This window comes from Symphalangus syndactylus, chromosome 1 (assembly GCF_028878055.3).
Source record: "Symphalangus syndactylus isolate Jambi chromosome 1, NHGRI_mSymSyn1-v2.1_pri, whole genome shotgun sequence".
Lineage (NCBI taxonomy): Eukaryota > Metazoa > Chordata > Mammalia > Primates > Hylobatidae > Symphalangus > Symphalangus syndactylus.
Genome location: NC_072423.2, coordinates 50062293 through 50088507, shown reverse-complemented (window position 1 = coordinate 50088507; position 26215 = coordinate 50062293). Strand labels below are relative to the sequence as shown.

Sequence of the window (26215 nt, the reverse complement as noted above, 5' to 3'; positions counted from 1 at the left end):
CACAGTGGCTGGAACCACAGCTGCAGTGTGCACTACAGGAGAAAATCCTTTATGTGACATGTGGGGTGGATGGGTGCGGGTGTGCGTGCTTGTGAAGGCCTGTGGGTGCCTGAGTGTGTTCATGCTTTGGTCTTTTTAGTAAAACCAGAAAAATGACAGAATTTTATGACTGCATTTCCTATCAAGTTGGCCCCTTATAATAATAATTATTATTATTATTATTTGAGGCGGAGTCTCACTCTGTTGCCCAGGCTGGAGTGCAGTGGCATGATCTCGGCTCACTGCAGCCTCCACCTCCCAGATTCAGGAGATCCTCCTGCCTTAGTCCCCCTAGTAGCTGGGATTACAGGCACGTGCCACCATGCCTGGCTAATTTTTGTGTTTTTAGTAGAGTCGGGGTTTAACCATGTTGGCCAGGCTGGTCTTGAACTCCTGACCTCAGGTGATCCACCCGCCTCGGCCTCCCAAAGTGCTGGGATTACAGGCGTGAGCCACTGCGCCTGGCCAAAATTATTTTTTAAAATCATTTTTCCTTGAGGGAATGTAAATTACGAAGTTTTACTCTAAGAAAATAGTTCACATGTCAGGAAGACACGAGGTGCACGTGTTCCACTGCATATTGAAGTTGGACTCTTGGGCTGAGATAAGGAATCCTGGGGGTAGGTCCCACTTGTCTTATGTGATGGTGACCACACCTTGTGCTCTCATTCCTCTTGTTGCGTCCCTCCCTGATCACCACCTTGTAGGGCAGTCTTGGTCTTTGGTGTTCTTCCCCAGAGGTGCTGCTCTGAAACAAGGGGGCCCGTGCTGACCCAGGACAGGCCCAGTCTCAGGTCTGGAGCTTCTCCATTTGGATCGCCATGCCTTAGAGCACAGGCACCTCGCCAGCCGCCCCATGGGCCTTCCTTGTACTCTCCTTACATGCTTATGCTGGGTGTGAGCCTGCAGGACTCCTCATCTGCAGTGATGGTTAGGGCTTCAGAAAGATCCAGAGTCCCTTCCTGAAATATGACTGGAGAAACATTTTCCCTGATGAACTGGGGATAAATTTGTAGGAAGCAGTATAATTATGAAGAGCAACTTCTCCTACTAGATAGTAAAATGTGCCAACTCTGAGGATTACAACAATGTGGCCTGGCCCCTTCCTCAGCAGACAGATGATTGGTGCAGAGGAGCTCTGAAACAGACCTCAGTATATAGAACAACTCACTGTACAGTTAACATTGGTGGGGTCGGGTTAGGTGCTGATTGGAGAGGTGTTGTTAAATGGAAGTAAACAAAAACATACTTTGACCGTATACCACAGTAAGCCCCAGAGAGCTCAAGGCATTTAATGGAATATATCAAACCGTAGGAAAAAAAAAAAAAAAAAGAGAGAGAGAGAGATGAAGACTAATTAGTCTGTGGTTGGTAATGTTTATTTTAAAAATAAAACCAGTGAAACAGGTTCCAGAGGAAGAGATTTAACTATTTTACTGCATAAAATTTTAAAAGATCTTATTTACAAAATGAAAATCACAAATGATAACTAAATGCAAATGACAAACTAGGAGATTGTTTACAAAAAGAAAGGTAGAAAATTATATTATCCTAAATATATTATGAACTCAGTAGAAAAATGAAAGACATTAAACCAACTAAGAACAAAAGAAATACATACGAAAACAACAAGACATATTTCACAGGTCACATTGGCAGTGATTGCCTTTTAATGAAGTATCATTTGTTGATGAACACCCAGGAAACTCCTATAACCCTGGTGGGAAATGGGCACAACTTTTCTAAAGCATAATCCTAAGAATTCTGCTTTTATTTTCAATTCTTTTTATGAGCTCATTTTACCATTTGATTTGAAGCAATTTTCTGTTGGTTTCTAAGGATTAAGGTCATCTATTTCCTGTCCTTTTTAGTCATTGACATTGTTTTGGAAAACACTGAATTCAGCAAAAATGGAATTTTCACACTGCCACAGTGTTCCCCATTGTAACATTATCTATTTTATTGATAAGGCCATGCCCAGCTGTTCTTATGATCATAGCAGTACCCACACAATGTGGGTACTTTGTTGCTAATCACTGGCAGAGACCCAGTGCCTGTCACCCTCTGTTTGGCATTCTGTGGCATTTGATGTCCAGGAATTCCTCACTTACTCTTTCTCTTCTGGCAGTTCTTTCTCATCCTTTGTTAGTTCTGGCCAAGGAGACATCCAGAAAGATCCTTGAGGTCATTCATTCAAATGCAATCCTTTCCTTAACTCATTTATGCCTAGTGTTCCGTTATTGGAACGCTAAGCTTGTGCGAGTTATTTATATCCTGCTTCTCAAGGTCATCGCCAAGGTCTGATTTTTCACACACACACAAAAAAAATTTGCAACCTCCGGCATAAATGGATTGAACAAGTCAACAGACCACCAGCACTCATGCCGGGTTTGTTTTGTTTTGTTGTATTGTAGTAATGCATGTTGCCCAATGAGTAAACTCCTCTGAGATACCAAACAAAATAACAAATTAAAATGTTAATCTGGGTCTGGAAAACATTCAGACTGTGAAATCTGGGAAATTATATTGCAAGTTGGGTCGTTTCTAAATATTGATTTCAACAAAATAAAGGCCCCTAATAACATAGAATTTTTAAAAATGGACATTTCCATGACAAAACAATGACACTGAGTCCTATCCTGGTTTCTGTTCTAAAACTGATTACCTTGTAAAATAGGATGAAGCACACTGGGGTGGGAGGTAGAATGAGTAACAAGAGGGGTTACCGTGAGGCTGGCTTAGGGTGTTCAGGGAAAGCAGGATCCCAGGGAGCCATGGGGAGAGGAGTTGTCCAGTGGGGCTAGGGGATAACTAATCCAGATGGTACATGCTGAGTAGTTGCCTTTGTTTTTACATTTACTTTTATTGTTTTAAAATTATTGTCTTAGTACAATTTGTGTTGCTGTAACTGAATACCACAGACTGGGTAATTTATAAAGAAATCAATTTCTGACAGTTTTGGAGGCTGGGAGGTTCAATATCAAAGTATCAAGGTACTGGCATCTTGTGAGGACCTTTTTGCTGTGCCATCCATGGTAGAGGGCAAGGGGGCTGTAGGGGAAGAGAGGAGAAGGGGGTGAAACATATGCTCTATTGGGAACCTATTCCTGCAGTAAGTAACCCACTCCTGAGATAATGGCATTCATCCGGTTTATCTCCTTTCAACACTGTTGCCTTGGGGATTATGTTTCTAGCACATGAACTTTGGGGGACATATTAAAACCATAGCATTCTGCTCCCATCCCCAAAATTCATGTCCTCCTCATGGGCAAGATATATCCATTCCATCCCATTAGCCCCAAAGTCTTAATGAATTCCAGTACAGACTCAAAGTCCCAAATCCAGAGTCTCATCTGAATCAGATATAGGTAAGACTCAAGGCACAACTCATCCTGAGGCAAATTTCCCTTTAGCTGTGAGTCTGAAATCAAACAAGTTACCTACTTCCAAAATATGTTGTTGGAACTGGCATAGATGTTCACATTCCAAAAGGCAGAAATAGGCAAGAAGAAAGGGATAACTAGTTCCAACTCCAAAGCCCAAGAGAGAAAAAAACAATATTAAGACACCAGAATAATCTATTTTGACTCCAGGTCCCACATCCTGGGCACACTGGGGTTGGGGTTGGGCCCACAAGGCCTCAGGCAACCCCATCCTTATAGCTTTGCTGGGCTCAGCCCATGCTTCAGCTCTCCTGGGTTGGAGCTTATGCCTACAGCTTTCCCGGGCTGGACTGCACACTGGTAGCTCTACAGTTCTGGGGTCTTGGGGGCTGCCTCGCTCCCCTGGCTCCACTAGGCATTTCCCTAGTAGGGACTCTCCACAGTGGCTTCACCCTGTGACAAGTCTCTTTCTGGGACCCTAGGCTGTCCGTAACCTTCTTTTAGATCTAGGTTGAGGTCACCATGGCTCCACAGCTCTTGTATTTTCCACACCTGCAGAATTAGCACCATGTGTTTTATGGCTTGTACCTTCCAGAGCAACAAGGCCTGCTTGAGTCACAGCTGTGGCAGCCAAAAAATCCTGCACCAGAATTCTGGGAACAGGATCCTGAGGGGCCCTGAGCAGTGAATGCTGAGGTACCGCTGGTGTCTGTCCAGAAACCTTGCCCTCAAGGTCCTAGCTTGCTTAGAAGGTCTCTGAAATGCCTTTGGAGTTTTTCTCCCATCGTCTTGGTGAATAACACTGGCTCCCTTCTATCCATACTATAATCCTTGTAGCAAATGGTCACTTGGTCAAGCCTTTGGTATGCTTTCCAAAAGATGCCTTTTCGCTCTTTACATGACCAAGCTGTGACTTTTTCAAATTTTTCTACTCTACTTTCCTTTTAATAAACTCCGTCTTTATATCACTTCTATCCTCTTGCATCTTCCTATATGCAGTTAAGAGTAACCATACAACTCCTTCAATATTTTGCTTAGAATTTTTTTTCACCAGATATCCTAGTTCATTGCTCTTAAATTCTGACTTTCATTAGAGCCCTAGGACATTGACATAGTTCAGCCAAGCTCTTGCCACTTTAAAACAAAGATGGTTTTTATTCCAGTTTCTACTACGTTGATTCTCATTTCCATCTGAGACCTCTTCAGAATTGGCTTTACCATTTGTATTTCTACCAGCCACTTCAGCAATCTCTAAGAAGGCTCTGACTTTTCCTACAACTATTCTCTTCTTCTGAGCTCCCACCAGAGTCAACCAGATAATGCTCTAGTCAATCTAGGCTTTTTCTAGCTTGCTTCTCCAAATTTTTCCAGCCTCTACCTATTACCCAATTCCAAAGCTGCTCTCATGTTTTCAGTTATTTGTTATAGCAACAGCCCACTTCTCTGTATCAATTTTATGTCTTTGTTTTGTGTTGTTATAACAGAATACCACAGCCTGGGTAATTTATAAAGGAAAGAAATTTATTACAGTTCTTGAGGCTTGGAGTCCAATATCAAGGTGCTGGCATCTGGCCAGGCCCTTCTTTCTGTGCTATCCCATAGTGAGATACAGAGGGTGAGGGGGGTTGTAGGGAAGATAAGATGGCTGAACTCATCCTTTTACGGGGAATCTACTCCCACAATAATTAACCCGGTCCTGAGATAACAGAACTAATCCATTCATTACCTAATCACTGCTTAAAGGTTCTCCCTTCCAACACTGCTGCATTGGGGTTTATGTTTCCAACACGTGAACTTTGGGTGGGGGGCACATTCAAACCATAACAGTGCACCTTCTAGAATATAGCTATATGAGTTTTAACACATACATGGAAATGGATCACCTTCACAATTAGAATACAGACTAATAATAACATAGTATTCCCCCATGTTATCCTTTTATAGTGACACTCTGACCTCCTATATATAATCCTGAGAAACCACTGATTTATTCTCTTATCACTGTAATTTTGTCTTTTCAAGAATGTCAGATGGAATCATACAGTAAGTAACCCTTTGAGGCTGGCTTCTGTCAGTATAATGCCTTTTGAGATTAATCTTTTATTGCATATATTAATATATGCAATATATTAATTAACTCCTTTCCACTGCTGTGTAGTATTCCTTGTAGAGATGCATATGTGCTTACCCATTCACCTGCTGAAGGAGATTTGTGTGTTTATAGCTTTTGGCTTCCACAGATAGCGCTGCTATGAACATTCATGTACTGGCTTTGCCACAATGGTTTTATCCTGCAAGAAAGACTTGGTGCAATCAATGAAAACCCAGGGAGGGGGAAGAATGTCCTTTAGGACAGAATTTCCCACTCTGAGAGAGATCTGTAAAGATTTACTTGTCACAGGCCTTGTCAAGACAAAGTCTAAGAAAAAAACAGAAGGAGGGATACCAAGCATCAGGCAGCTATGCTCGGCACCTTTAGTGTCTGAGGGTGAAAGGGGTCAGGAAACATTTACCTCGCAGACTTTTCTGGGGAAGCTGCCATTTTTGTCAGAAGTGGACAACTTAGCAGCAGAGGCTGCAGGGTGGAACTGGGAGGGGAGGCCCAGGGACAGGTGGGAGTGTGGTAGAATTTGCTGGGCCTATTAGAGAAGCAGCCAAAAAAAAGATGAATTTTTTAAAAGATGTATAGCACCCTCTTACACAGCCGGAAAAAGCTGCATTTGTGAGTGGCAGCCTGGGGCTGACCCCCACGCTGCTGTGTAGGAAGTTTTAATTCTGACACTAGACGTCCCTTCACCTGCATTCCTCAGGCTGTGCATTTTGCAGAGTCAGCTGGCAGTTAGGGCATCTCTAATTGTTCACCCTGCCTGGGCATGGTATTGCCATTTGCCTCTCATCTTTTAATAAGTTCTAGAGTTTTCACTAAAATCAAAGGATGATAGGATTCTTTGAATGATGTGCAATTTTTCAATCAATGTTGGAAGCAGAGGGCAGCCCTGATGACCGTTATTGCCTGTCAGTGCGATGTGGTTGGCCTGGTGCCTATAGACACTGGTGTGTGCTGTCATATGTGGCGGCCCAAGTGTGAACACCTATTTATGATGGCTTCAGATTCACAGCCTCCTGCCTTGTGTCCTTATTGGGGCCTTGAATAATTAGGCTATCACATCACAATTAGTTTTCATTAGTTTCTGATCTCAATAGCAGTGACTTGTGTCCTGTTTGCTCAGCTTAAAAAGGAAAAAGCCATTATTCGAGTAATGAATAGAGGCCTTCTTTCCAACATTGATAGCCCCAAGATAAAAGTGTTAGAGAAGCTAGTGCTATGAAATGATCTTTACAGAAGTGTTGGTCTTATTCCTTCCTAGGCAAGTTATCATGTTTAGAATAATTTTGGAATGTATGTCTTGTTCTTAGAAATGCAGAGATAGTGAAGTAAGTAGGGACTAAAGGCTGAGACTGGAATGGCAGCTCTGAGCCCAGGGTTTTATCCCAGTGTCTTCAGTCACTTCCTGCTGCCTCGGGCGTTTATCCTTCTCTCCCTCGTGTATAAGATAAAGGGCTTGCAGTAAATCTCAGGCTCCTTCCAGCTCTGAGCCGGGGCCTTGTCTCAGATACCCTCCTTCTCTTAAGAGGTAGAATTCCAAGAGAAGTCAGCTTTTTCGTTCTTGGGTTCTCTTTTTGTCTCTTAATCGCTGCCTTGAAATTTCTCATGCTTTTCTAAATTTCATAGACCATGGGGAGGCCCTATTGAATTTAAATACAATTTAATAAAATTGTTACAACTCCAGTTGTTTGGTGTATGGATCTTAACAGGAGTTTCTAATTACAAAGTACATTAGTTTTCTATTGCCATGTAACAAATTACCGCAAACTTAGCAGCTTCAAACAACATCCATGTATCATCTCACAGCTTCCATGGGGCAGGGAGTCCAGGCATGGCCTTAGTAGGTCCTCTGCTCAGGGTCTCACAAGGCTGCAGCCGAGGTGTCGCCCAGGGCTGAAGTCTCATCTGAGACTTGGGGTCCTCTTCCAGCCTGTGTAGTTGGCAGAATTCATTTCCTTGCTTCTGTGAAAGTTGTGGTGGTTGCTGCTGCCTCGAGGCCAGTGGGATAATCTCTTTCCAGTCCAGAGCTCAGAGAAGATCTAAGCCTTCTTTTAAAGGGCTTACCTGAATATCACCTGGGAGAGTCACCCCTTCGATTAACTCAAAATCCACTGCTTTTGGACCTTCATTACATCTGCAAAATCCCCTCACCTTTGCCACCTAATGTAACCTAATTATGGGAGTGGCCCCCTCTCATGGGAGTGTCCAGCCCACACTCAAGCCGAGGAGATTATGTAGCGCATGTACACCAGAGGGGAGAATATTGGGTTCATTCTGCCTGCCACACTGAAAAGGCTTTTGCTCAAATAAATTTATCATCTGTTTGGATTGTTTAGTGGCCATGATTATAATAATATGCGTGGATTAGGCATTGGAAAATGCCTTGAGAGCCTCAAGGCAGTCTTCTATGGTGTGTCTGTAGCTGGTTCTTCTCTTCTTCCAGACGTTATCAGGACTGCCAGACCAAGACACCTTCTATGATGTTGTGGACTGCCTGGAGGAGCTGGGCATCGCTGCTGTGTCCCAGAGGCACTTGAACAAGAAAGGGACTGACCTGGACTTAGTGGAGCAACTCAACATTTATGAGGTACCAGACCATGCCTTTTGTAAGATATTGTACAGCTTTGGCAATTGTCAAAGGCTGAGATGGCGCCTACTTTAGACCACGTGTGTAGTGTATGAGCACCACCAGCTTATTAGAAATTCAGGATCGCAGGCTTCACCCCAGATCTACTGAATCAGAAACTCTGAGGGCCCAGCAGACCGTGTTATGACAAGCCTTCCAGGACAGTCTGATGCATATTCAAGCTCAAGAACCCTTGATATAGGGGAAATTGGTTAGCTATTTTCTTTTAAAGAACATGCCGTCTGTCAGCAGCACCTTCACTCAAGGAGACGAGGAGAGAAAGAGATAGAGACAGAAATCACATTTCTTACACCTGAGTGGGGTGGAACTTCAGGCAGGGCCAGATACATGATTCGTAGGAACCAATGCAAAACGAAAATGAAGGACACTCGAGCAAAAGTGCTGTTAAAGATACTGAAACAACTCTTCACTTTCTTCTGTGGTTTCTCCCACCTTGTTACAGTGATTTTCTAATCTGGTACGTAATGTTGTAAGGAAAGAAAAATTAAAATTTAAAATTATTACCATGAATTTTACCATTTGTCTTTATATTATGAAGTGTCAGTTTAGAATGCAAATATAAGAGCCTTTAACTTGTAGGCAGAATCAGCCAAATTATCTAAATCATATTTTGTAGCTCCCACATGCACGTGTATTTTGTTCTTACCAGAACAGCAGAAACAGTATGAAACTGACTGCACTGTTTTTACATCACTTCTTGAGGTATGTACATTCTACCAACACTCTGCCTTTAACTTACTAAAGAGTAAGAAAGGGCTGAAAGAAAAAGGATCTAGGAGCTGCCCCATTTTTTCCTTTCTTTTATGTTGTAATTTCAGCATAAGTTATTGTCTAACATGGGAAGGTAACAGGGTAAGAAAGGATATGAGAGGCTTCATGGGTTGTCTTCTGTCTGCACTCAAATCCTTCTCGAAGGGACGCATGGCCCCTAGGGCTGTCAGTGCCCCTGCCTCCGCAGTTGTAGGTGTAACATACTTACCTTGTACTCACTTCCAGTCCCTCAGAACTCCTATCACCAGTCTACCAGAATCTGTGCACATGAGCAGCAAGGAATGGCAGACATGCATGTTGTACCTCTCTCCTCTGCTCAAGCAACTGCACAGGTCACTCACCCATGACGCCAGTTCTGCTTTGGGCTACACATCAGGGCTTTGGACCCTGTTGACTTGAGTTGAGACTGTTCCCTGTGGGTTAATTTTAGGTCAAATGCCCCCACGGTATTAAAAGTACTTAACTGTGAGAGTGTTGAAATGATACTCTTTCTTGCTGATCCTCATCATCCCAGTGTCCTGCCATGGCCAATTAGGGGCAGATCTGAAGATGTGTTTTCTCTTGGGTGGTGTGATCTCAACCAGGAAAGTGAATTCCTCTAGGCCCAAACTTACTCAAAGAATACAATGACCCAGGCAATCCCTGAGGATGTTCCATCAGTGGCATCCTGTTTTGGATGTCAACCTGTTTTGGACGTTTCGGACAAATGGATCCATACAAAATGTGGTCTTTATGGCTAGCTTTCACTTAGCATGTTTTCAAGGTTCACCCACGTTTGCAGAATCACTAATTTGTTCCTAGTTGTGCTGACAGTATTCTATTATATGGATACACCATATTTTGTTTATCCGTTTATCAGTTAGTGAATACTTGAGTTATTTCTACCTTTTGGCTCTTATGAATAATGCTATTGTGAACATTTGTGTTGAATTGAAGTTTATATACATACGTTTTCAGTTCTCTTGGGTTTATACCTAGAAGTGAAATTGCTGGTCATATGGTAACTATCTTTAACTGATTGAGGAATTGCTGGATTGGTTTCTAAAGTGGCTATCCCATTTTATATTCCTACCAGCACTGTATAAGGATTCCAGTTACTCCACACCTTTGTCAACACTTATTATTGTCCACCATTTTTACTATAGCCAGCTAGTAGGTGTGAAGTGGTATCTTACTGTGGTTTTGACTTGCATTTCCCTGATGACTAATGATGTTTAGCCTCTTTCTAAGTGCATATTGGCTGTTTGTATAGTTTCTGTGGAGAAGTATTTATTCTGATCCTTTGCTCATTTTTTAATTGATTTTTTTTTTTTTTGAGACGGAGTTTTTTCTCTTGTTGCCCAGACTGGAGTGCAATGATGCAATCTCATCTCACCGCAACCTCCACCTCCGAGGTTCAAGCGATTCCCCTGCCTCAGCCTCCTGAGTAGCTGGGATTACAGGCATGTGCCACCACGCCCACCTAATTTTGTATTTTTGGTAGAGATGGGGTTTCTTCATGTTGGTCAGGCTGGTCTCAAACTCCCGACCTCAGGTGATCCACCTGCCTTGGCCTCCCAAAATGTTGGGATTAAAGGCATGAGCCACCGTGCCTAGCCTTGATTTTTGTATTGTTGAGTTTTAGGAATTATTTCTATATTCTGGATACTAGACCCTTATCAGGTATATAATTTGAAAATATTTTCTCCCATTCTGTGGGTTGTATTTTTCCACTTCTGACCTAATTGATCAGTCTTATTAATAGTAATACATTTAAAAAATATTTCCTTTTTCCACTTATAAAGATGATATGTACTCATTGATGAAAATTTGGAAAATAACAAAAAGCATTTTTGGTATATGAAAACATAAAAGAAAAAAAATCACCCATGATTTTATCACTAACCATTTTTAACATTTTGGTCTATTTTTCTAGTCTTTTTTGTATATGTGGGTGTGTGTTCATGATGAGGGACATAGTAGTCTACATATAGTGTTGCATATTGAATCTTATTAGCAAACATGTTGGAAACATTTTCCCTTGTCATTACATGTTTAAGAATTTAATATTTTAGAAGTACAATATTCTATCTATGTGTATACCATAGTACATATAACTAGTCCCTGTTTTTTCAGATTTAGATTATTTTCAAAGTTTTCACAATTACAAATGCTGTTATGAGGAAGATATTCATTCATAAATTTTTCCGCACAGCTAGATCTCTAGGGAAGATATTTTCCGTTTCCTTATGGTCTTCACTGGATAGAAATGGAGAGAGTGATGTGTAACTTACTATTTTCTATAAGTTACTGTCATAATAAGTGACAAGTTGAGGAATAGAACAGAATTATCTTTATATGATCTTGGAAGAGAAGAAACTGGGTCCAACATATTTGCTGGGAGCACTTGAAGCTGCCCACAGCCGCCAGCTGGCCAGCTCTTTGTGCCCTGCTCTGGGCATCTTCTCTTCCAGCCCTGCCTCACTCCCTCAGTTTTTCATTGTTACTGACCTGTGGCCGGGGAGGCCAGTAGGTGATAAAGGAGTATGTTCTCATGGCTCCTAAGATATAAGATGGAGAATAAAGTAAGAATACTAAAGATGGAAGAGGAAGAGAGCTCAAGAGAGTTGGTTTAAATAAAGGTAGAAGATGGACTTTTGCCAGCATAGATATTTCCTTCCCTTAGCCCCCTCACCACCACGATCGGAACTCCTTCCATCTCTTAGATTCTGTTCAACCAGGGGCTCAGATGACCACAGATTTGGATTCCATAGGGTCACTGTATATTCAGAAGCAAGCATGATGCAGATGAATTGCCCATCAGTGAATCAACTGGGAGAGAGTATTGAAGAATATAGCCTTGATACCAACTCCAGGAATCTAAAAACTATCCTCTGCTTCAGGGCATATTTTCTCTCCAGCCTACCTGCCTCTTAAGCCACCTCCTCATCACCTTCTTTCCCTTCATGCCAGAGTTTTAAGAAATTATCCTGTGTTCATCATCTTTCTTTTGTCGAATTACATGTGCTTAATATTTGAGCATCAAGTGCGTATCATTCACAAATGAAGCATATTTGTGTCATTTAAAGAGCAATAAAACAAATACCATGTACTAGCTTTAAGAACTAAAACATTACAACTCAGAAGTGTCCTGACAGCCCCTTCATTGTCATCCTACTACTCCTATCCCCGGTATTCTCTTGCTTTCTTTAAAAATAATTTAACCTGAAAACCACTTATTCTGTGAGCTAACATAAAGAATCATATTACTAAATCAGAATTGGCTAATCAGATCTTTCCCAGTTATCTGGCTGTACTAATAATTTCAAGAATACAGCCTATCGAGGTGCAGATGGATCAGAGAGAGGTCTGGAACATCCCTTATAACTCTCCAAGTCCTTTCTTCATGATTCAGATGTGTGCTTTCTGACCCGGAACAACAGACAAAGTCTCTAAGTGAGGTTCACAGGTCATCTCACCCAGCAAGGAGCATTTCTTTAGGAAACATCTCTACTTCATGTCCCAGAGTCATGGCTCACAAATCCATAATTCTGAGTTTATTCACTATAAGTAATCCATAGCCAGGGACATCCTGCTAAGGGTATTCCAGAAATAAGAACTCTCAGCAAATATCTTTAGTTTATTTGTTAGATAGTCTAGTTAATTCGCATATTTATGGTAGGTGAAGCAGGTCCTCATGCTTGTGTCCTTTCCCCAGAAACATCTTTCTTGTAAGATGAGTGAAAGGATCATCAGCCAGATGCTTTAGCTCCTTCTTCTCAGTCTGCTCCTAAACAATGCATTATTGAATTTTATCTGTTTTCAAGCTTTTTATAAATGGAATCGTGTCTTTTGACTCTTTGTAGAATATGCCCTTTTGCTCAACAGTTTTGAGACCTGTTCCATGTTGATATATGGATAACAGCTTGTTTGTTTTCACTGCTGACGAATGTATCACTGTTTATCTGCTCTGCTCTGAACAGATGTTAGGTGGTTTAAATTTTTGTTGCCTTGACAAACAATGCTACTACGAGAGTTCTTGTACTTCCCTGTGTGTGTGTATGTGTGTGTGTGTGTGTGTGTGTGTGCAATAGTTAAGATGTTTAGGTATCAGTTTTGTTCATGCTTCATCAAAATATTTAGAAGTTTTTCTTCCTTCTCTAAGCCCTGGAAATGTTTAAGTGACGTTTCATATTCTGGTCTTTGATGGCTTATTGGAATTCTGCTGGGAAATTACGTGGGCCTGTGATGTTAAATATGTATGTGTGTGGGGTGAGGACAGTGAGGGAAGATTTTTGTTAACTATATTTTTTTCTATGGAAACTGGTCTGTTTAAACTTCCTATTGTTACAGGATAAATTTTGCTAAATTACATTTCCTAGGAAATTATCCATTTCATCTGTATTTTAAAATTCCTTAGCAAAGGAATTTTTATTAGTCTGTTATGAATATTTTAAATTTCTTCTCTTTTAGTAATCTTCCTTTTGTTATTTCTTACTTTGTGTGTTTGTGACTTCTTCTTTTCCCCTCCAGATTAACTAATGGTTTGTCTATTTTGTTGATTTTTTTTCAAGCAATAATTCTGATTTTTATATGAATTGCACTGCTTTTCTGTTTTGTAACTCAATGTTTTGCTATGATCTTTATAAATTCCTTTTACTTTCTTTCAGTTTACCTTGTTATTTTTCTGGATTTTTGAGTTGAGTAATTGATTTCTTTTCATCTTTTAACCATCACTGCATTCTTGTAATACAATCCATTTGGTAATGATGGTTTTTTTTTTTTTTTTTTTTTGAGACGGAGTTTCGCTCTTGCCCAGGCTGGAGTGCGAGGTGCCATCTTGTCTCACCACAACCTCTGCTTCCCGGGTTCAAGTGATTCTCCTGCCTCAGCCTCCCGAGTAGCTGGGATTACAGGCATGTGCCACCATGCCTGGCTAATTTTGTATTTTTAGTAGAGACAGGGTTTCTCCATGTTGGTCAGGCTGGTCTGGAACTCCCAACCTCAGGTGATCCACCCTCCTCGGCCTCCCAAAGTACTAGGATTACAGGCGTGAGCCACCGCACCTGGCCAGTGATGTGTTCTTTTTAAAAAGGTGCTGTTGGAATTCTGGTTGGTACTAATTTATTGAAAATGTTTGCATTAGTATTCATAAGTAAGATTGGTGTGTAGCAGCTAGCTCCTCCCCACCCCATCCCTGCCACCTCCCCTTCTTCTTCCTTTGTTATACACTGTGTTTGTCAGTTTGAGCATCACTGTTATAGTAGTATCATAAAAGAATTCCTGACCACTCCTGCACATTGCGCCTTGTTGCTGTGTGTCCAGATGTCTCTGGGGTATCTCTCTGATTGTTCCCCCTTAGTGTCCTCCCTGGATCCTCTATTTCTGACCCCTCCCTTTCAGTGGTGTCTATCAGACCTCTGCTCTGTCTGTGTTGTCTGCCTATCTTCACCCTAGTGAAGTCAGCAGCCTTGGGGGCTCTTTGCTGTCTTGACTCCATGCTTTCTTCTGGGACCCGAGGCTGCTTGCCTTTCTACCTTCCTTTTTCTCTGCCTGCTTGCCATCTTGTATTTCATTCATGTACTTGGAGACCACTATATGTGACATATTCTGCTAGGGCTGTAGATACAGAGATAAAAGATCTGTACCTGCCCCCCAAAGAAGCTCCATTCTTTAGTCTAAGGCAAACAGGTAGCTGATTCCCCTATCAGAGGATGGTGCAGAGGACTTAGAACATGCCAAGGAAGCTCTGACTGTATCTGACGTGACCACCTGAAAGCCACACATGAAATGCAACCAGCCCCCAAATGAACCCTTTATTTTCCTTCCACAACAAAAACAAAAATTCTGAATGGACTCTTCATGTCTCCACCTCTGCAAACAGTGGAGTTTCCCAAGTTACAAGCCTAGAGCTATACTGGACTCCTTTCTCTTTCCTGTGTCCCCATATTTAGGAGTTTGATTGCTGAAAACTGCACTTTTTCTCCATTCCTGTGATCATTTCCTTAGCTCTGGCCCTCATCGTTTCTTGCCTGAAGTATTGCACTATCTTCCTATTCATTTGCTTGTCTATTACTTTGTTCATTCAACAAAACTTCATTGAGCACCTGCTGTGTGCCAGGCACTATTCTAGCCCTGGTGACCCAGCACATCAGACAAGACCACTGCCCTGAGGGGGCACATACTCTAATGAGGTGCAGACAGCGATCAAGAACGTGCATAAGCAGAGGATCTGAGATTGCAAAAATGTCTATGAAGAAAAGAGATGGTATGAGGTGGGGGCCAGAAAGTGAGGCAGCAGCAAGGAACGAAGGCCTGTCTGAGATGATGGCCTGATGAAAGACAGTGAATGAGGGAGAGCATTGGAGGAGGTCAGGCATGGCAGGTGTCGGGGGTTGAAAGGAGGCTGCGTGGCTGCGGGGGTAGGGCCTGGAGAGCAGCATGTTCAGAGCCTGGGGACATTGAGATCCTACAAGGGCCTTCTCCCCATTCCAAACTCCCACTGGCTGAAAGCAAGGTGATCCTCCTGAAAGTCAAATCTCATTATGCTGTTCTCCTGTGTAAGAAAATGAATGAATGAGCTTTTCATGACCACTAAGATGAAACCAAAATTCCTTGAGTTGGTACAAGGGCCCTCCATACTCTGAGGACTTCATGCCTCTGTGGCCTCATCTCCACCATTCCCAAGATGTGTCTGAAGTTTCAACCACACTCAACTTCTCCTGTTTTTGAACATGAAAGGCAGATTCTTTGGGGAACTTTCCTTTATCCATTCCATTTTCTTTGCCTGGAGTGTTTTTCCTTCCTATTCTCAAGTTATCAAACTCCTACTCTTCCTGCTGCAGTCACTTCAGATGTCATCTCTTTCCCTAAGGCTCCTTGGCAAGAGGAAAGGGGCTCCTGATGCTTGTTCCCCTACTGCCATTCATAGCTGATGAGAGGGTGCTGCCTTGTATCCACACCTCTGATTTAACACTCCTCAGGACATGTGACCTGTTTCCCTTTGAGCTACTCTAAGCCATATGTCTCATGCCTCTGTCTAGCCCCAAGGGCCAGCAGCACAGCTGCCCACAGTAGAAGTTCAGTAGGTGCTTGAATGAAGGTCTCCTTCAGATATCACACATTTCATGATAGTGTCTACCAGGTGCTGAGTTGAATGAAGGAAGGATGCTATTCAGTTGGAAAGCTGTCACCTTAAGGGGCAGATGCCCTTCGTAATTACTCAAGCTGAGACAACTGAATCCTTTAGATAGCTGGCAGAGTTGGGATTTTTTTTCTTTCTGAAAGTTAATGCATCTAAAAAATATATTCATTGCCAAAAGACAGCCAACTTCAATATATGCAAGGTCAGCAACAAAGCCTACAAGCAGAACCAATATTTTTTTTCACAAAAGACTGAATGTTCTCAAGCAATTGCAGAGAGCTTGGTTAGGGTTCTAGAATTCTTCCTAATAGAGAAGGACATCTGGTGGCCATTATGTCTTGGACTTGCTGGAAACAGGCCCAATTTTCATGTAATTTAACTCCATTTCAGAAAGGTGATTTGATCCATGTTTAATTAAATTCATTTGAATTTTAATAGCTTCGTGTGATTTTTTTCACATACATAAATGGACAGAATAAAAAAGAAAATATATTGTCAGATTATGTGCTCTAACTTTAGGTTCTGAAAATGTGTCCCTGTTAAGGGGTCAGGCATCTTAAGGCTGAAGACTGTAGAGGATGAGAAATAACTATTACTGTTCAGAGTAATTAATAGGTCCAATCTCTGAAGATTCTTCCTTGTCATAGGTGATAGAAAGTATGTATCAGTTATCTCTTTCTGCATAACAAAACACCCCAGAACTTGGTGGTGTAAAACAACAATCCCTGTTCATGATTTTGTGCGTTAGGAATTTGAGCCTTATTCAGCTGGGAAGTTTTCACTCAGCTGCAGTTATCTACTGGTTTGAGTGAGCTGAGTGGTCTAAGATGGCCTTAGTTTATCTACTTGGCTTGGCATTTGGTACTGGCTGTTGGCTGGGCCATGTGTCTTCAACAGCCTAGCCCACATTTCTTCTCATGATAGCAGTGTTTCAAAAAGTCAAGTCCCAATGCATAAACACTTTTCAAGCTTCCGTGTGCATCATGTTTATTGATGTTCCGTTGGCCAAAGCAAGCCACATTGTTGAACTTTCATGGGTGAGGAGCACATCACAGTCTATATCCTTCTCTCTATTTTGTGTATGTTTGAGAATTTCAACAGTACAAAGTTAAAAAAAAATTGTTCAAGCATTAAGAATGAAACTAGCATATGATCCAGCAATCCCACTTCTGGATATTCATCAAAAAGAATTGAAATCAGGATTTTGGAGAGATATTGGTACTCCCATGTTTGTTGCAGCACTAGTCACAATAGCCAAGGTGTGGAACAACCAAAATGTCCAATGATGGATGAATCAATAAAGAAAATATGGTATATACATGCAATGGAATATTTTCAGTCTTAAGGAAATCTTGATATTTCCTACAACTTGGATGAACTTGGAGGACATTTTGCTAAGTGAAATGGGCCAGTCACAGACGGACAAATACTGCATATTTTCACTTATATGAGGTATCTAAAATAGACTCACAGAAGCAGAGAGTAGGATGGCCATTACCAGGGGCTAAGGAGAGGGGGTGAAGGCGAGTTGCCTATCAGCAAGCATAAAGTTTCAGTAATGCAAGATGAATAAGTTGTAGAAATGTGCTATACTACATCATCCTTCTAGTTAACAATATTGTATCGTACACTTAGAATCTGATAAAAGAATAGCTCTCATGTTGAATGTTTTTACTACAATAAATAAAAAGAAAACCTTAAGAATGTTCAGATCATTCAGTGGCCTCAAAGACTGGTAGAAGTGGTTACAGATGTTACCTTAAGTTGCCCCTAACTGCTTTCTTGGTTACATGGGGATGTGTAAGCTGTCAGGGCTGGATTCTGGACCCTACTTGCTCCTTGCCCAAGTTTTTAGTTTACAAACAGCGTTCTACATTTAATTAAAAGAGTTAGAAGGTATTTGATGAGAGGTCCAGCAAATGAGTCACTCCATCACTTGGGACAGCGTTAGAGGTCTTTCAGGACTAGCTCTATCTCACTTTGTGTTCCCACGGAGGATACTCATCGCGCTGCATTTGATTAGGGCTGACTCTTACCACATGTCCTGAATAAGCCTTGGGTTAAAAGCCATGCTTTCCAGGTGTTTTCTAGCTCCCAGTGTTCCTGACTCTAAGCTATAGTGTTCACTAGAACCGAAAGTATTTGGAAATGCCACCATAGCCTTGCATGTGCAAACAAAGTCTCTATTCCTGTCATCACTGGGCATTGGTGACTCTAGAATTCTTATTATAAAAACAAAACCATGAGTGAACAGCAGCCTCCAATTTCTTTTTATGTTGTCCCTGACTGCCAAGCATGAGGCTACCCTTGGGTCTACCAAGAGTCTGTGGCCCATTTGCTCCCTCCATGCACTCTTCTTGTTTTAAGTAGCTTGATGTTTTATCAATTATCTGAAATTCAGAAAGCCCTAACTGCATTCCATGTTATGGTGTTGCCTTGATAATTTTTCCAGATTTTTCTTGTCCTTCAAGCTTTCTGGTTATCTCTACCTTCCTTGACAAAGGGCAGTTAAAGTGGATTTCACTTCATGCACACTGTGTGCCTCTCTGAAAGGACTTGTGAGTAGAATATTACTTGATCCTTGGGTCTCTGAGGTTAGACAAGGAATTAGAAATATCTGAACTCTACTTTAGCCCCTAATCTTATCATTCCAAATGTGTGCTTAATAAGAAGCAGAATCAACACATCAGGTCAGAATAAGTTCAAATGGTCTAGAATTTTTATTTATAGAAATGAAAAAAAAGCATTGGCTAGAAACACTTAAAAATGCTGTCCTTTGTTAGGTATGTGGTTGCTCTCAAACTTTTCCCCACAGAATGTCATTTAAAGTTTTTAAAGTTGAGATGACATACGTGCTTAACTAAATGCTTAATTTCTTTTTAGTTCTTGCAGTTACAGTGCAGAAGGAGACTCCTAGGAAATAGAATTCCCAGTGAGATTTTGTAAAGGTAGAGCTTTAGATTAACTTTTATCAATTCTTGCCTCAAGCCTCCCAAAATTATGTTTGGTGAATTCTAGGGGAGTAAAACAGTCAAAAGTTTGTTAAATTATCTTCACATATAGGAGTTTGTTATAAGATGTATCTGACATGTAGATAGAAGAGATTTTGTGAAAGCTTGAGCTGGTGGAAACAGGGTAGGGCAGATAAGGGTGGGTACACTCCTGGTAAACAGTTTGTGTATGTCAGGTGCTGATATGTCCCTGTGAACTGAGATGACCGTGGCTAACCTGGCCTTGCCTCAGCCAAGCTCACATGAGGGCAACTGATTTTGCAATAGTCAGGTTTTCTGCACATAGGTGATGTTAAAGCCATATACTGTGGTTAGCTATCTGAGTCTTTATATTCTCCATTCTCTCACATGGAAGGACTGGGTTGTGAAATGTGACCAAGAACACCCACAAGGCTGGAGAACTTGCATGTTTGGGGACTTGGAACCATGTGATTCCATGGTTGCGAAGTCAGAGAGACTGCTGGACTGAGTTGAGCCTGGCCCATCTGGGCTGTGAGGTGGCCCAACCCACCAGTTCTCTGTGATTAAGGGATTTATGGGCATCTTAGGTCACTTCCTGTGAGAGTATGGATAGGAGAAGGCAATCATATTCATTGAGTACCACAGAGAAGGCCCTACCCTAGATGCTTTACACAGGTTACCTTTACATAAGTGATTCTCATCACAAACCTGCGAGGGCAATTCTATTACCTTCATTTGGTGAGCCAGAGAGGGTGCAAGTAATTTATGACAGGGCACACCTGGTTCATTAGCGACACAGCCAGCATGCACACCAAGGTCTAGTTGACACCAAAACTTGTATTCTATCTACCGTCCAGTTTTAGAGAATGTAGGCATAGGCATAACAATTACAGACCAGAGATAGAGTCCCTGGCTAGGAAGAGTCATCATGGATAAGGAGCAGAGCTGGGTGCTAGAAGGTGCTAGAAGGAGGTGGAGGGGAGTTATTCAGAAGGACAGTTAGTTTTAATGTGAGGTGAGAAAGCCATGAAGTACATCCAGGAGCGAGTGAGATTAAGAGATGGAAAAGCTGGTCTTCTGCAGAGGGCACCACCTAGACACAGGGCTAAAAATATCCCTTGGAGAAAGGCAAAGAGTAAAAAAGAGTATAGGGCCAGTTGGCTCACGTTTCCCCATGTAAGCCGGAGTGGCAAAGTGCAAGCCAGTTATTTTTCTGCACAATTATGCATCACTCTTAGGAAACTTTAAAACAAATCTTTATTCTAGGAGTCATCTTTTTGTGTTGTGTGTCTTTATGGCTTGTGTTTGTAAGCTTCTGGTAAAACTACAGGCTCCACTCCAAATCCTGCACCAGGCTGCTGTGATAGCCTGATAGTGCAGCAGCTGTCAGCCAAGATTTTGAAATTAAACAGTACCTCCTGTTGCACTAGTCCTCTTAGAAAGATTTATGGGTAAGGCTAGTTCCCATTCACCTGGATCTTGTGGCTCTGGCCACTTCTGAGCACCTCTTTGGGAAAGCGAGCTCAAGACTGATTGGGAACCGGCCACCACTAGGCTTCAGGAGGGATTCAGGCTCATGGAGCAGAAAAGAGACAAGGGTGGGCAAGGAGAGATGAAGGCCCGGGAAATGGAAATGCTGGGGTACAGAGTTAGATCCCATCCGATTACAAAAATATTTCTTAGACTCACTGGTCAGATTGGCTGCCCCCTTTGTGTCTGTTTGATGGGAAGAACCCACAGTGGCAGGCATCTTCCAGTGCCCAGGCTGTGTTTGGCTTGGACACATGTGGTTGTGAAGACCTGGCAGGGAAGCTGAGGCGTGCAGTTTGGGAAGACGGAGTTAAAAATCCCTATTAGGGCAATCCTGAAATGCAGTCACACCCGAGGTCTGTCAAAGGATGCCAAGCCTGACCTTGCACTGGGCATGCTCTGCTTTTTCAGGTGGCGCTCAGGCACGAAGATGGCGATGAGACCGCGGAGCCACCCCCCAGTGGGTGCCGGGACCGGAGGAGGGCCAGCGTGTGTTCCAGTGGCGGGGGTGAGCACCGGGGCCTGGACCGCAGAAGGAGCCGCAGGCACTCGGTGCAGAGCATCAAGAGCACCCTGTCAGCCCCCACCAGTCCCTGCTCCCAGTCAGCTCCCAGCTTCAAGCCCAACCAAGTGCGAGATCTGCGTGAAAAGTAAGCATTAACTTGGCAGTGGAGAGGGGTGCAAGGATGCCATCCAAAAGAGAGCCCACAGGTGCCTGCCACTCTCCCCTCCCTGCTGGCCAGTTTGTCCCCCACCAACCCCCACCCCAGCATTGCTCCCTACCTCTTCTCGACCATTAAACCACCAGCCAAACATCTCAGTGGATTTCCCACACAGGGTGGCCCCTGGCGACTTTTACAGACTTGATCTTACTAATTCCACGAACTGTTTTCAGCTACCTGTTTTTAAAAAATATTTACTATCTCAGTTAATATCTGTTCAGAAAAGCTGTGTTTTATCAAATGGAAAAGACTTCAAAACACAAAACTTTGGCCTAGAAATAGCCACTGTAGGAATGTGAGGTTGGAAGAGTCTCGCGATACTCCTGACAATACTGGGTTGGTTTTAGTTAAACAGAAAAAACCCGTATGAGTTTCCAAATAGCTGTCTCTGTATATTTCAGTACACACTAATTCCATCATTTAGTCTGAAACATTTTTATTGAGTATCTGTTAGAGGCCAGGACTACTTGAAGCCATGAAGATATATAAATAGAAAGGTATGATCTCTGTCCCCATGAGCCTCACATTTGGGCTGGGAGGAAGAACGAGAATGGTAGATAGAAAAAAATGGAATGATTGGCAATCCTGTGAAATATTATATGTATTTAAAGTATAAAGTTTGACAAAATCTGCCAAACCCAGAGTGGTTCTGTAGTATAGAGGTACAACAAAAGGCTGGCCATGCCTGCTCCAGGGTCTGGGTCCAGTTGTATCTCCCCAAATGGATGCTCTGAGGTCACTGGGATGAGGGACTTTAGGGTCCAGTCTCTGCTACCCAAATCCACAGGGGCTGACTGACACATTCCCGTCCTGCTGCTGATAGTCTGGAAGCAGGAAGTGCTCATATCACTTGGCTGGATCATCCTCCCTCATCATAGAGATCCTCCTGGGAGTCAAATTTAGGTCACCAGGCTACACTATGAGGAAGAAAATCACTCAGAATAAGTTGGATGACCTTAAGAAAGAGTGATCCAGATATATCCCTCCTCTCCATCCAACAATCTAATACCCATGGAATCATTTGAGCAGGACCCAGGCCATGCCTTCAGATGCCTGTTATCCCAGGAGGAGGAGGGATTGGTCTGAGATAGATGTGCAACCATGGTCTATGTTGACACCCCTCTTCTACCTCATAACCCCAGATGCCCTCTCTCTACAGGTTTTTATGTTTCTGAGAGTCTGTGTACAACAAGCTCTATTTTAGTGAAAAGAAGACCTAAACTTCTAAACATATTAAGGAACAAGAACCTTTACCATGAGCATTGCATCTTGTGATCTAGAATCTTAAAGAAACTCAACCAGTTCTCAGAGAAAAAGCCCTTGAAGCTCTCTTCCAGCTGGCTTGAGAAGTTAACATGAAGAGAGTTGAGGAAATTGTACACAATCATCTGAAAAAAGCCTATATCTAAAGCCACCAAAGATGCTGAGGGTAGGAGCTAGGTGGACCTTGTCAGTAGTACTTGGTGTTCTCCTGCTCCATCATGTTTGTTCCTTGTCTGTTTCTTGCTGTTACACTTTTCGAGGATTCCTGTGTTGTGAGTTCAGATGACAATGCTTTGCAATAGGCTGGTAAGGATGATGATACGGAAGTGGACCATCCTGGCCATGGTTCACAGTCTTGAAGTGCTGGGCTCAGTAGGATCTGAAACAGGAGGCCAGAGATACCGCTCTGAATGCTGTTTGCTTCATTCTTTTTGGAATTTCATTTTACTGGAATTATTACTTCAACATTAATTTAGTAGCATTTGAGCAAAATATACTTTGCAGCTTGTAAAGATAGGTGACGTTTTATCTATCTAGATTGATGATTATGAAGTGACTTGATTTACGAAGCCTGTTGGAGGGATTTTGCCTGTGGCCCCAAAGCGACGGCATGATTTTGATGAGGCAGGAGTGAGATAGTGGGAAGGGGTGGTGAAATGCAGAATGGGAAATGATTTCTTCCTGCATAGCTTAGTCACCTGCTCAACATCTGTGCCTCAAACAGTACCTCAGAGTCAAGTGGCTGATTGTGTTCTGTCCCCTGCAGACCTTGAAAGACACAGAAGCTGCCTGATGTACATATATGCACATTGCTCTTCATCTCTGCAAACGCCGTGGCCACACCTAACGCTAGCTTATAGCAACATGCCTGCAGATGCCACATATGAAGGATTTGGGGCTAGATTTTATAACTCAGTGACCCAAGTGATGCCAACTTTTGTAAAGAAGGGAGAAATATGTTTTAGAAAGGGGTTCGTGTTGCTCTAAAAAAAATATAGGGCAGTCTCCACTCAGATGGTCCTTTTGCATCATTTGAATTTAACTCTCATGATCATCCTCTGTAAGATTCAGACAGGACAGGTTTTATTATCCTCATTGTACAAGTGAGAAAACAGATGGGGCTAAGTGCCTGTTCCAAATCACAGGACTAAGGGCTATGACCAAGGGCTGGGCCCTTGGCTCTCAATATCCTAAGTATACCGACTCCTTCCCCGCCAACCACATCCCAGCCAACCACTCCTAAACATATTCCTCAAGCGAGATGATTAGAGAGACAATTTGATTTACATACCTTGTAGGTGTTTTTTTGTTTGAGGTAAATACAAAAATTCAAATACTTGGAGAAATGCTTAGTCTCCCTGTAGACTTAAGCCAGTTATGTGCTTTAATTCTAATAAAGACTAATAAGAGCCTGAACTCAGATTTGTTGGCTTTGGTTTCTTAGGAAATAGAACTCTACACTAAGCATTTGCCCAATAAGATACAAATTTATTGGTCATTGGTCAACTAAAAGCATCTTTATGGGACTGTGTGTGTCATAATGAGTTTTATCTTTGCACTTAGAGTTTACAAATTTCATTGGAAGGGGAAAAAAGTCTTAGTACTAGAAAGTTCTTAAAATTTAGCCCAAAGCAGGAGCCTTTTCTGTCAAGTTCCCAAGAGATGGGGTACACTTCCAGGCATGGGTGCTCTTTCCTGAGGTACCCCATCTGCCCTTGAACTATTCTGTTCATCCTGGTTCTTCCTCTGTTGACAAAAACAGGGCTGCTTCCTGCTCTGTGTGTCAGTCCTTATGATATCAAACACTGCATGGGACTTAACACGTGAACTTTCAGTTTCATCCTGCTGATTTCCACACAACATTCCAAACTATAGAAGTAATTTTGAACTTCATTTAGTCACTAACTTTAACAGTTGTGCCATGCAGCTTTCAGTCATGTGTATATTTTAATATACATGGAAGAGTGACCTGGCAGATAGTGGATGTTGACAACTGGTTAGGGAGTGGAGGGTCCAGACTAGTGCCACGTGCCTCAGCAGCAGGGTCTGCAAGCTTTCTCTGTCAAGGGCCAAGTAATATGTTAAGCTTGGAGTACCAGACGGTCTCTATTGCAACTCCGCAACTGAATTCTGCCTTTGTAGCACGTCAACAGCCATCAGCCACTGGTACCGGCATGAGCATGGCTGCATTCCAGTGACATTTTATTTATGGACACTGAGATTCGAATTTTACATGTCACAAAATATTATTCTTTTGATTTTTTTTCAACCATTAAAAATGTGAAAACCACTCTTAGCTCACAGGCCATATAAAAACAGATGGTAGGCCAGACATAGCCCATAGGCTGTAGTTTGCCAACCCCTGTCCCAAGGGTCTGGGTTTCTTGAGGGAGGTTGGGGGAAATTGGCAAAGGGGAGTATGTGGCATATGAGAGAAAAATCCACTGTGTTATGTGTGAGGGCTATGGGGAACAGTATTCTTAGATTTAGTGTTAGAGCAAGGAAGTCAAAGGAATATTCTATGAAGAGACTGAGACTATAGGGGACTTTGCTGATGGCTGATCATGAGTTCCCAGGGCACAGAGGAAGACTGAGGAGTTGGAGAAAGGCAAGAGATAGGCCAGATTGAGGGACACATGGAGAGGGAGGGGACTGTGTGATGAGTCCAGGGAAGATTGGACTGTGCAGGCTGGGATTGGTCCCAGTGGTCCCTTCAGGCAGTGGTTCTTGACCGGGGTGATTTTGCCACCTAGGAGAAATCTGGACACATTTTTGGTTGTTATAACTGGGACGGGGTGTGCTGCTGGCATCTAGTGGGTGGAGTCCAGGAATGCTGTTCTACTAAGTGCAGGATAGCCCCCTGCCAAACAAATAATTATCTGTTTTAAAATGTCAGTAGTGTTGAATCTGGGAAATTCTGCCTTAGGGGAAGGCAGATCGTTGGTTATATAATCCACATAATGCTGAGATAGAGAGCGTCTTGGCCATTGGAAAGGGTAGTTTTCTTAGAAGCATTTGGAACTCTGTGCACCTACCTTAAATGTTCATGTGCATGGGTCAAAATTGACTCTTTTTCAGAGAATATAATCAGCTAAAACACAGATCTATAGAACATATTTCTAGTTTAAAAAAAATCCATTGGCATTTTACGAACAAATATCATGGAAACAGTATTTCTTAAATGAGATACGAATTGTCTTTCACAGCTGACTGGTTCCTCTGGGCTACTACATGGTTTACAGTAGAGTCTTTTTTTGATTTTAAGTCCATTTAGCGAAGTTTCATCCTTCAAATTCTCAGGAAATATGCTTGAACACTTTTAGGGGACCAAGGCTTGACTGAATCTCATGCTACTCTCAGTAACTGAAATGCCAACAAATCCAATTCGAATCAGCTTCATTCACATCCATCACTCCAAAATATTGACATAATGGAATGTGACACCAGCATAAAACAAGTTGGCAAGAGAGAACAATGATTATATAAGAGAGGTGTGACCGTCTACAGCCAGGCTTCACGAACCTGTTCAGAGAAAGAAGAACCCAGCACGGTCTCACCAGAAATGTTCAAGTGGAGCCGAGGAATCTGCACTGAGAAGCAGCAGTGGGCAACTCTCCTCTTGGCTGCCGATACTTTTAACTGATGGTCAAGAAGGAAA

General features: G+C 42.3%; 1 protein-coding gene across 5 annotated transcripts in view; it reads left to right on the top strand.

Annotated features, from left to right (window-relative positions):
* The window catches only part of FHOD3 (formin homology 2 domain containing 3), a 498310-nt gene that overhangs the window by 319413 nt on the left and 152682 nt on the right, over window positions 1-26215 (top strand). For 3 of the 5 annotated variants that reach the window (XM_055233750.2, XM_055233789.2, XM_055233781.2), the window contains exons 9-10: window positions 7973-8116; window positions 20984-21222. In XM_055233750.2, the coding sequence (XP_055089725.2) occupies window positions 7973-8116; window positions 20984-21222 (383 nt within the window). Of the gene's footprint in view, window positions 1-5444; window positions 5466-7972; window positions 8117-20983; window positions 21223-26215 lie in introns of all 5 variants that reach the window. The other 2 variants (XM_055233761.2, XM_055233770.2) reach the window with 1 other exon arrangement.